General features: G+C 41.6%; 1 protein-coding gene across 3 annotated transcripts in view; it reads right to left on the bottom strand.

The window, feature by feature from the left end:
- The window catches only part of mllt10 (MLLT10 histone lysine methyltransferase DOT1L cofactor), a 52257-nt gene that overhangs the window by 4707 nt on the left and 35146 nt on the right, over positions 1-12404 (bottom strand). For all 3 annotated transcript variants that reach the window (XM_050056140.1, XM_050056141.1, XM_050056142.1), the window contains 4 exons: positions 9387-9547; positions 5734-5851; positions 2008-2086; positions 702-895 (listed from right to left, as the gene is read on the bottom strand). In XM_050056140.1, coding sequence (XP_049912097.1) covers positions 702-895; positions 2008-2086; positions 5734-5851; positions 9387-9547 — 552 coding nt within the window. The remainder of the gene's footprint in view (positions 1-701; positions 896-2007; positions 2087-5733; positions 5852-9386; positions 9548-12404) is intronic.

Here is a 12404-nt window from a genome sequence, read left to right as displayed (position 1 = left end):
CCTGTGCAGTCTCAGCAACAAGGACAAGCTGGTGGAAAAAAGTAAATGGTCTGCACTTTTCCAGTTTTCCTCTAGAACAACTCAAAGCACTTTTACACTACAAGTCACATTCACCCACTCACACACTGGTGGCTGAGGCCATCATGTAACGTGCCATTCACACGCACTCATACACCGATGGAACAGCCACCAGGAGCAAGTTTGGGGTTCAGCATCTTGCCCAAGAATACTTCCGACATGCGGGCCATAGATGCCCCACAAAAAAACAGGATGATTTGCACACATGGGAACTTGAACCTGAGTCCAGGCGAAGGTCGACCTTTCTAACAACCAGGCCGCCATCCCTTTTTTATTTTCACTTTATAGATCCCAGACAGGATATTCAGACCGGCAGATAACTGTCAGAAATCGACAACACTAGATAAAATGAGAAAGTGACTGAAAAGAGGAAGCAATAGACCACGCAAGCGGTATCAGCTGGAAGGCAAAAGGGCGATGGATCAATCGATCAGAGGAGAAAAACGTGGCGAAGAAGGACAAGGTGGAAATAACGATCAGCTGTGGGGTCGGGTGTAAAACCTTGGTACAGGTTTTGAGAAATTTGTCGTCTGTAGTTAAATTACAAAAGTTATCAGGGTAAGGCATCAAAATATCTAAAATGATACGCAGCCGTGTGTGTGTGAGCGTGTGTGTCCTCTCACCGTCTCCCTGCGCTCCCTGCTGCAGCAGGAAGCTCTGTCCTTCGTTCCACTGCCTCTCCAGGAGCTGCTCTATGCTGGTGGCCACCGGGGGCAGCGTCTCCCCGCCGCCTCCCCCCGCCCCTAGCAACCCCAGCCCCGGCCCCGGCAACGACCCCGAGGAGTCATAGCGGATCTGCAGGCCACCAATGGGAGAGCTGAGCGACGGGGAGAGAGGGAGCATGGATAAAAAGGGAGAGATAGAGAGGTCAATGGGGAGATTAACGACCCAACATAAACGTCAGACAAACATAGACACTGCTGGCTATAAAACTACATCAATTTGTTGTTACAGTGGCCTCTAATGAAAAGGGGCCAGGCTTTCTGTCTGTGTGTGAGGCGGAGAGAGGGACGGAGAGGGAGAGACGGAGAGGAAGAAAGAGGATGTGCAAGAGAGGGACAGACAGACAGAGGGAAGTGGACTGTCTTAATGCAATAAATCTTGGTGTGTGTGTGTGTGTGTGTGGAGACAATCTGTTGAGTGTGGACGAGGGACAGAGAGAGGTGCGTGGCAAGATTTTTCCACGTCTGAATCCCAGCACAAACTTAAACACACTCAGATTTTGAGTGTCAATGTCACAGTATTATTCTTAAAAAATGTGTCAACTAAATTCATGTGAAGACATTAAATTGTTTCTACAATGTCCTCTCGGTGTTCATTAAATGTGCTGCTTTCAAGAGAAAAATCTAAATGTATCTGTCACCATCTTCTTAAAACACACAAATGATGCTCCCTAACTGCACGATATGAAATAATACAGGTGCAATGTCAAAAATAAATAACCAGAATAATGACAACTGGCACCAACCTCATCAAGTGAAATTATCCATCCCACAAAGATGCAGAAACAAACAAATCTGTGTCATCAATATTCCCATCCTGACAGATCCCTGCAAACACTCCCAGATGACGGAGACGCAGAAAATCATCAGACTGTCCGTCCATGTGTGATTATACCCACGGAAGGGGAAAAAAAACAAAAAAACTAACTGGAGTTGAAGGATGGTTACCACCTTCAAAAACACAAGTTATCGTTGGCTGAGAGAGCGAGAATTGCCTGTAGGGGTGAGAGCGAAAGGGAGAGTGTGCGTGTGTGTGTGTGAGGAGTGAGAGGAAGAGAGAGGAGACGAGGGGCCAGCAGAGGGAAAAGCAGAGAGGGGGGATGGGTGAAGGAGGAGAAGGGGGGGGGGCAGTGAGGAATGTAAATGGGGAGGGATGGGTGGGGGGGAGCATCTGTGAATGCATGTGTGTGTGTGTGTGTGTACTCACCGCGGGGTGGTCTTGGGAGAAGCTCTTATGGAGAAGCCCTGAGCTCCGACGCCGCTGCTGCCGTCTCCCACCTCCTGATCTGCACACACACACACACACACACACACACACAAAAATCAATTGTACATCTAAGCTCGCACTAAGCCAGCTGAAGTTGCCAACACTTTGTGTGTGTGCGTCCACACTAACATTTTCCGGTCATTTTTGCTAAGTTATCTGTCCACACTTAAAACACCTGCACAATGACATAAGAGGGAAGGTAAATCTCTTCTTCTTTGTTTTTATTTTGGTGGGCAAACAACATAAAGAGCATCACAGTCAACATCTGGTGACGAGTGAGTCCGTCCTGTGTCCTCTTGCGCTCCAGGATCACTCGAACTGTGTTTAAACTAGAGCTGCGACAATTAGTCAACTCATCGATTTGTCGTCAGCTGATAATCAATTTATTGGTTTGGTTTGAGTAACTTTTTCATAAAACAAAAAGTCCAATTCTATAATTCTGGCTTCTTTAATGTGAATATGTTCATGTTTCTTTACTCCACTAAGACAGTAAAATAAATATCTTTGGGTTGTGGACAGAACAAGACATATGAGGACGTCATTTCGGTCTTTGGGAAACATGGATGGACATTTTTCACCATTTTATAGACGCAAAAACTAATTGATTAACTGAGGAAATAAACTACAGCTTAACTGGCAATGAAAATAATCACTAGTTGCAGCCAAACTCATGATTTAATCATTCTTATTCATATATTTTTATCCCATTTCTGCCGTCAAATAACAAGATAACATACAAAATAATGAAAACAGTTATCTGATTGTGGCTTATGAATATGACCTTAAAATTCAAATACAGCTTAATGACGGTATCGAGTGATCGGCTATGGTGCTGCAATTTTATTGTCAATTAAACTGTCGATTATTTTCTTAATTAATAGTTATTTAGTCTATATTAAGTGTCTTGATTTGTTCACAACCCAAATATATTCACTTTACTGTCACAGAGGAGTAAAGAAACCCCAAATAATCACATTTCAGAAGTTAGAATCAGAGAATTTTTACCTTTTTCCCCATAAAAAATTACTCAGACCAATTAATAATGATCAGTTTAGTTGCCGATTGATTAAATACTCGACAGCTATTGCAGCTCTAGGCTATAATGACATTTAAAATTAGGGTTAATAAAAATGTTGTCTTAACACTTATGTTCTTTTTGGGGGTCCTCTTTAACTTCTAAAGCGTCACATTTAACATCGTTTTATAAGCTACATACTTGCTGAATTTTATTTATTTTATGAGAAGTTCCTATAAACATGACTTTGAACTGATGAATCCCACTGTAACACGTGGTTAAATGCAATGGATTTTCATATGTTCTACATCTGTGATCGGTGTTGAAGGTCCTCAAATCCAAATGTGTCTTTTTGGATTTCTTTTATTGGAATGAAATATCTTACAGCGAGTCAAACCTCTCTGAAGTCAAAATCAGCTCCTGACTAGACTCACAGTACATCATTTTCTGAAAGCTCTCTTGTCCTCAACTGCACTAAAACATATCGAGGTATTTTCCTGGAGACTGTTTCTGCAGAGCTTAGTTTTGGGTGAGAAAAACAAAGAGACAAAACAAAGAGAGAAGCATTTTGAAATGTATCCTGTGTTGGTGAACGTGCTGTAACACTTGTGCCTCTGCAACCTCCAAAACTTCGCCTCTCTTCCTTTGTATCTCTCTCACACACGAGCCTTCATTCAAACTGCATGTGCGTCTCTCCCTCTACCTTCTGTGAGAGTCTCTACCTCCTCCCTCTGGGCCCCTGGCCAGACGCTTCTTTTCATTTTCCTCAGTGAGAGTAATGAATCACACATGCACACACGCAAATGCACACTTCTGCATTTACACACTCGCACAAACTCCCCTCTACTTAAGACGGTCAATCCCAGCTTTTACCCCCACCAGGTCACCACTCTAGTCCCGCACTCGCCTTCTTTTTCAAGTCCTTTTTCTCTCATAACCCTCTCCGTCCTGGCACCTCCCTCCAGACACTCAAAAGCAAAGAGAGATGGCTGCCAAAGTAAACAGGCTACATGCATACAAACACGCGCACACCTTGCACGTTTGTGCTCACATGACCCTTACTGGTTCACAAACAGGACTTCGCGCTTGTGCGGCTGTACACACGTGCTGTACGCCGCTGAGGGTATGACTTTAAGGTGAAAAAAGACGGCTGCATAACAATGAGTTTCAGTATTGATTGAATGATCAGTCAATTAATCTATTAGTCAATCGACTGGAAATAAATTAGCAACCATTTTCATGATCAATCAATCATTTTGGTCAATTTTGAAGCAAAAATGTGAGGATTTTCGGCTTTTTCCTGTTTTATAATCACCGTAAACTAAAATATTTGGCTTACTTTGGACAAAATGAGACATTTGCGGAGGGCACTTTGGAATCTGAGAACACATTACGTATATTTCACCTCAATTGATCAGCAGTCACCTGCACACTAACTGATAATGATACTAAAGATACTCGAGAAATGATATACAATGATATAAATGCACATCAGAGAGGCTGGAATTAGCAAACATGTGACATTTATGCTGAGAAATTGATCATAAATATTTTATTTAACTAGATAAATAAGCAGAAAACCAGTATCATTTACGATGACGACCTCCTTAAGAGGCAGTGACAGGATACAAGACATTAAACCACAGGTATCACCAGTGCAATAGACATTAGACGAGATTAAAACATGACAATATATAAGTTTATAAACATGTAAAACATCAAACTCTACTCTAAACATAGACATTTTTCATTAGTATGTTAATTTACCGTATTATTGCCCACACACATTTAAAATTCTACTCTTTATTTAATTAAATATAACATTCATCTGATATAAAATCTAAAGTTTTTCTTATTAAAAAGTTGCTGCTAAGGTGTGACGACAATATCCTCTGCAACTAAACTTCTTTATTCGGGCATTACACAAAGCTTGCCTGTGTTGACACAGAGGAACCTGCTTAGTCTCTATCTGATGTGCGCGCGCGCACACACACACACACACACACACACACACACACACACACACGGAGCCCTGTGGCCCCCTGTCATTCAGCCTGATTAGTGAGCTGACCTGCAGGTCAGGGTGGATCTGGCTCTGATGACTGCTGACCAGCAGCAGGAACTACCCACCTTCCTCCTCCTCCTCCTCCTCCTCCTCACTCTTAACTCTCTCCTCCTCTCCTTTCGTGTCTCCTGTCTCTTCAACCAGATGTCTTGTATCAGGAAGTGGCTACTCTGATTACTAAAGCCATGTCTCACTCCTCCATCAGCTCCTCTGCAGCGGACACACAACAAACCACCTATTTTCTGCTGCGGGAGCTCCTGAAGGCAGCACCGTCGCACCGCCACCTCCACACAGTCCTCGACCACATTTTACAGCTCTATGTTCGACATGTTAATCATGTTTGTGAGCCAATGTGCTGTATTTGTGAGAGGACGTGCGAGAGAGGGCGAACAATCACGGCGTGTAACCGGAGCTGAGTGGGAGGAGCTTGAAGATATCATGAGTGCTGACCCTTGACCTCTCTGTGGGACCAAGGGGGCGTGACCTATCCATTATCTCCCTCTCTTTCTCTCTCCAACACACATGCATACATTTGTCACACACGTACACACACACACACACAGCCACATTAGGTATGCTGCCGTACCTGCTGGCGAGGCCTCGGACTGGGCGATGAGTGCGGCCATTGCAGAGTTGGGATTGAGCCTGTTGCCGAACATGTGGGAGGGAGCGAGGTTGAAGACGGACCCTGGCAGACCGCTCACCTGTGGACACAAGCACAGAGGGGATAAGACACAAAACGCCATGTTGCACTGTGACTCAGACTCTAGTTACAAGTCACTTTAGGCAATTTTCTTAAAAGATAATTATTTTGATTTGACATTTTTGTTGATAGTTTGGAGACGGACAGGAAACTAAGGGGGAGCAAGGAGTATGACGTGCACCAGGAGTCTCCCCACAATCCAGCTTAGCGTCTTATAACTGTGCGGCTATCAGGAAGATTTTTTAAACCTTTAGAAATGAACAAGTTTTGCCTCAAGTGTTCAATCACTTCTACAATATGCATGAGTATTTACAATAATTTTTCATTTAATTAAACCTAATTTTAAGGCTACAATGTATAATTATTTTGATTAATTTTAATAATTTAAATTTATTATGGATTTATCTGACATTTTTTTCTTGATTTATCAATTACAGTTAAGTGTATAAAATATCATTTAAAAAGTCAAAAATGAAATTATAAACACAAATTAATTGAATTGATGATTTTAACAGTAAAAAAAAGGAGAGAAATAAAAGTGTTTTTGCTTGATAAGTGACCTGAATGCCTCCTTAATTATCAAAAGTGTTGATTTTATGTCCATTGTTTTATCACTACATATTTATTTTTAAAGTAACTAATGTCTTTCCAGAACAACAGCAAAGCGATGTCATCTGAGGGGGGAATTAGAGTTAGTGAGCTGATATTTAAATCAGTTTCTTCGGTGTATGTTTTACAGTGTGCTTTATTTGTATTCAATTTTTAGTCTATCTGACATGTTATTACACATTTAATGAGCCTGAATACAAAGCTGAGAATCAATCTGATCGATCATTAAATTCTCTACTTGCCACTATTGATTCCGCTTCCTCACAAAGCATCTACATATTGTTTCATGCCACATTTGAAAGGTAAAAAAAAACTACCGGTAAATGTGGTTTTGACAACACTACTATCATGTGACGTACAAAAACAAGGATTTATTATGGATCCCCGGCTCATTATTCTGTTAGCAACATACACAGAGTGCTTCGACACCCCGACAGTACGCTGACATGCTGACAAAGTGTTTCTGATGCATAGAGTTTAATCCAATTAAGGCATTTCCCAAATAAGGACCGTGGAGTGAAGGGTGGGGCGGGGTGAGACGGAAGACAGCAAGGGTGGAGTATCAGGAGGGGAATCAGGTCTGCCTAAAAGAACAAAATGGCTGACTGCTTTGGTTAGAAGGCTACGACCAACGCAGGTGATGCAACAGAAAACTTAGTGAAGTCAGCGTAAGTTGCTCTTCTACAATTTGTTCTGAAGAGATTTCGGATGAACGCTGGGGGAAAAAAAAGCAGAAGGCCGTAATCTCTTATTACAAATTCATGTAAGTAATGCGTCTAAAATAATTCAATTTGGAAAACTTCCTGGAAATTCCCATCACTGTTAAATGTTAAATTCAAGGAAAGATCCTGTGCCCTCCGTCCATTTCTCCACCCTCACTGAAATGACTTCAGATTTCTCTCTGGACCCCCCCTCCCCTTCCTCCTCCCCTCTTCCTCCTCCTCCTCCCCTCGGTGCCATAATCCTGCCCCCTTTCCCATCAACATTCATTTTTCATTTTCATTCATTTTTCATTCAAAGTCTCTCTCGCACTCCCTTTCTCTGTCCTGGGCTGATAGCCAATAACAGTAGGCCGAGAGTCTGCTAGCGGACTGAAAATAGCAAATGGTCTCTGTCACTCACACACACACACACACACACACGCACACACACACACACACATGCATACACACACACTAAAGGAAGCCTGTTGTTGGCGTCCTTCTATAGTTGCGTAATTTCTGCAGACTGGATTCAGAGTGTGTGTGTGTGTCCCAGATGCCCAGAGGCGAGCATCACACTTAACAAACCAACACACACGTTTTTAACAATCCGGATCGACGGGAAGGGAAAAAAAAAAAATTTCTTTCTCTATTAAAGTCTTCCTCACTCCGGCTGCTCTCTTTCTGTCTATTTTTCCTCACGCACACACACACACACACGTACAAACAAACACTGCTACGGCCCAAACTCATCTATACATGCTGCAAACAAGCATGATATCCTGTGCTTCCCTGGGCCTCCCGTGCTCTAGAATATGTGCCGAACAGAGAGGAGTGGGGCAAGATGAAGGCCAGGCCAGCCAATTCAAGACATGAGTGCAACCCCCTCCACACACACACACACACACAAATACAGACACACACTTGCCCCGATCCCTCCCTCCCTCCATCTACCCCTACATCCCTACTGTGGTGCTTGTCAGATGTCATTACATCACAGGACAACGGAGGGAGAAAAAGAGAAATGGATGGGGACGGAGAGAAGGAAGGTCGAGGGTGAGAGAAAGTGTGTGTGTGTGAGAAAAAGAAAGAGAGGTGGTAAGTGGACACGGGAGAAAATGGGAGCTGGGTGGACAGAGACAGAGCGTGGTCTTTGGGGAGGTTTTTGAATGGACGGACACTGGGGTCAGCGATTGAAGATGAGTTTTTTTTTCTTCTTTTTTTGGGGAGATGGGGCAGTGATTACTGAAGGGGGGTGAGCTGATCGAATTAGAGTCAATGCCCTCACTTTGAATACAAGCCTATTTAAGCCAATGGGACACACCAAAAACAATTACACTTGGAGTAAAGCATAAAAAACTGCAGCTTTAGCTCTGAAAATCACTGTAATTCATTTTAATCTGGATCAACCTGCTACAGTGCTGCTTAAACATCTGACGTTAAATGGTTTTATATTTAAAATGGCATTAAACATGTTTAAAATGATTTAACGTCCATTAAAAATTCCAAACATTTCAAATAAATCCAGGACAGGAGGGATTTGGTTCTGATCCACTTCATGACCTGAGGAACATGATGGAAATCACAATATTACTTATTTCTATTTTTTTTTCTCCAAAGAAAAATATGATTATTCGGTATTTCCGTGTGTTATCTTTCAGATTACACCCCTACACATTCCTGTCCATTCACAGTAATAAAGACCTCATATTATAATACAGACCATACTTCAGACCACGCTCACTGAGGTCAATAGTTGAACTGAATCCGGCAGAAGAATCACAGATGTTTCAATGAAACGTTCACACACAAAAAATAAAAAGACTTATTTTGCACTCTCTGAAACCGGAGAGACCTTCTACAGGCGCGCTGTATTAAATCAGCTATAGAATAACTCCCTGAGAAAACACAATCGGCACAAGGTCAGGACGCACACATTTCACACGTAATTAACATGCGGTGGATTAATAATAGTACTGAGAGATTTGGTGCGGAAGACGTTTAATTAGTGTGCCTTGGTTTATTTGTGTTCCCACAGTTTATCTGCACTTCAGCTGAGAGATGCCAGAAATGTGGGTGAATTGACAGACGCAGAGGGCTGTGTGTGTGTGTGTGTGTGTGTGTGTGTGTGTTGTAGAAGAAAGAAAGACATAAAGAGAGAGAGATGGAGTGTGTTTAATGAGCACATATTTTCATGTATGTGAATGAGTTTGTGTTTGGACTCACGTGCGTGGAGGCTGTGCTGGTGAGCGGTGCGGTGGCGGTGAATGGAGAGGGAGGGGCTAGCGAAGGTGTGGGCTGCTGTTGCTGTGACAACTCAGAGCCGGCGCCGCCAACAGGGACAGCGCCTGTCCCCAACGCTGACCCATCGGCACCAGAGAAAACACCTGTGGAGACAACAGACATTAACAGTGTTACCTCGCTTTAATATTACATTTAAATAATATGGTCAAACACTGATTTTTAGAGGAATACTGTTTGACAGGTGATGTTAGAGTGACTATAATTATTACACTATGAGAAGGACTTTATTCTTTATATGTGGACGCTAGTCTTCCTGGGGTCCACTCACAAAACAATATTAAAAATACATCAATTTAAAATCACACAATATCAATGAGACAATAACATTTAATATCAGTCCAAAATTAAGGAAACAAAAACAAAATTCTCACAAACTCACTGTACCAAATAAAAATAAAAATGAACAATTTTAGTTTTGGTGACTTCTTGAAGAAATATCTATTATTAATCTGTCTAATACTGGTAAAGAGCACCCCTCTATAAAGTACTGCTCCCCTCACAAAATTTGTACGAGGACTTGGTGCCACCAGAAGACCAGTAGTCACATACCCATGACTAAAACCACTACATACTAGTTTATCACCAAAAAACCGAGGTGTATTTTTTAAGATGACAGTATGTAACTAATCTGGTATCCTGTTCTGTGCAATTTGAATTTTTTTTAAGGTGTTTTTGGGCAGCGCTTGACCAGATCACTGGTGTGTATAATAAAATTAACGATAGCTGAATTCCATCTAGCACTTTCTGGCGTCCTGATGCTGTGCACGCCGGCTACAGAGAAAAAAATTACTGTATTGGAGCATGAATCATTTACAGAGATTAAAGAACATCTAAAATTAAGTTTCAAACAAGGTGCAGATCTGTTGACTTTAACCAATTTAATGCGTGATTAATAAAACCAACAAATGTAATGTGTGATTAAGTACCTTGGCGGTCAGATAATTTGGTTTCTTTATGATCATAAAAACTCCATCAATTATAATAAACTCGAGTTTGAATGTACAGAAACACACACAAATGTGGCGACACAAATCACTCACATTAAGCTTTTACAAATTGGCACTGATAAAACACAGCTTATTAAAAATCATAAATATCGTATTCCAAAATATAGACTCGTTATAAATCACCGATGCAAACATATTGCTCCATTTTCACACACCCATACTCCATTCTCTTATCTCTTTGCTTCCTCCCCCTCCCTCCCCCGCCTCGCACACCCCTGTGCTCGCCCACTAACCAGGGATAAGCCCTGCCCCTGCCCCCCTTTGACCCCAGCAGAGGAGGGGGAGGTGGGGGGAGGACAGGGCCCCTCAGCCCCACAAAAGCCTGAATGGCTCAGGGCAGCACACATTCACTGGGGGAACAAGAGATCTTTGTGCCAGGAGGGGAGGGGTGGAGGGAGACAGAGGGAGAGCAAGAGCGCAGAGAGAGATAGGAACACTGCATGGGCCTACATACTATTTATAACGCTTTGTAATATGCACTGCAAAAATTGATACCCAAAGCAGGGCTGCCATGACTCAGGGGGCACGAGCTCCTGCGAGAGTTTTAGCAGCTGGATTAGAGGCCAAACCAACAGTTTGTCAGAGTTTAGCTCGCGATGAAACGCCACTGATGAAACGAGCTGCACACAAAGGGATGGGGCAAAAACAGAGGAGGAAAATAAAGATTACTTTTTAATTCATACTGACTTTATCATTTAAAAATATAGAGATAATTAAAAAAAATAAAATGTAATTTATGAATTACTGTCTATGTATCCTTTTTTTTTTTGCTCCATGAGGAATTGTTGAATTTATTTAATATTTTCATTTCAAGTTAGACAACCAAACTAAACAGCTATTTTGTCTGATTTTACTACACAGGCAGGAAGTGAGAATTAAAGTTAAGCAATTTATAAAGAAGTATGTAAATCGGCAATACTATTTAAATTCAAATTTAACTGAATTATATTTATATAAGTCATTTATTTTAATAAGTGTCACTTTAGGGTGAAAACCATCTTGCTCCAATTTGAGTGAGCCTCAGGTTTTAACTGAAAAGCAGGACTACATGCTTAATTTTTTTTTTTTTTTTTTTTTTACAAGCCTCACATTAATACAACTTTTTAAAGAAATATAATAAAAAGAAAATTATATTGGTCAGGTTTTTCATAATTGCTGAAAAACTGCTATTTTTCCTCGCCTCAAATATTACACATTATTATTTAAACAAACTGATTGTTATTTAATTCGTGCTTTTAATGGGGAATTAAAACTTCCCCATGGTATAAAAAAAAAGACAAAGAGCAAAATGTTTCCACACACACACGCACAAGCCCGAGCTTGTAAAACTTATACCCTATCTGTGTGATCAATAACGCTAAGCCCCTGAAGCACAACTGCCTCCATCGCCCGACCTTCCTGTTCCTTTTCCCGTCCTGCTCAGTGCGTCTGTAAGCTTCGAAAATATCCACCTTGATTAGTTCAAGCTGGTGTTATCTCCATAGGAAATCTATGCTGACTATTTAGGGAGGGTTAAGTCCGATCTAAAAACCAAGCGAGTGGAATCACACTCAGTTATTAAACTGATTCAGTGTTTTCACCAACTACTTCTGTTTCAGAGGGAAATTTCCATCTGAGTAGCTGTGTGATGCTGAACACTGGCGTCCTGGAGCTTGTTTTTTCTTCAAAAAACTGCAGACAGTCATTTAATCATGTTTAAAAATGGAATGTGGAGACAAACACTGAATACCATCATGGCAACAGCAAGATTTATTATTCTGAGAATTTTCTACCACCAAAGATAAACAGAAATGTATTCAAACATCGCGGCAATGTGTAGAGGGAGCAGAGCCACATCGAGGGCAGTCAATGCATGTGTGTGTGTGTGTGTGTGTGTGTGTATGTGTGTGTGCATGTATCACAAAACGTATGAGGGTTTGCCACAGACTGATAA

This window comes from Epinephelus moara, chromosome 11, assembly GCF_006386435.1.
Source record: "Epinephelus moara isolate mb chromosome 11, YSFRI_EMoa_1.0, whole genome shotgun sequence".
Classification (NCBI taxonomy): Eukaryota; Metazoa; Chordata; class Actinopteri; order Perciformes; family Serranidae; genus Epinephelus; species Epinephelus moara.
This window is presented reverse-complemented; position numbering and strand designations above follow the sequence as displayed.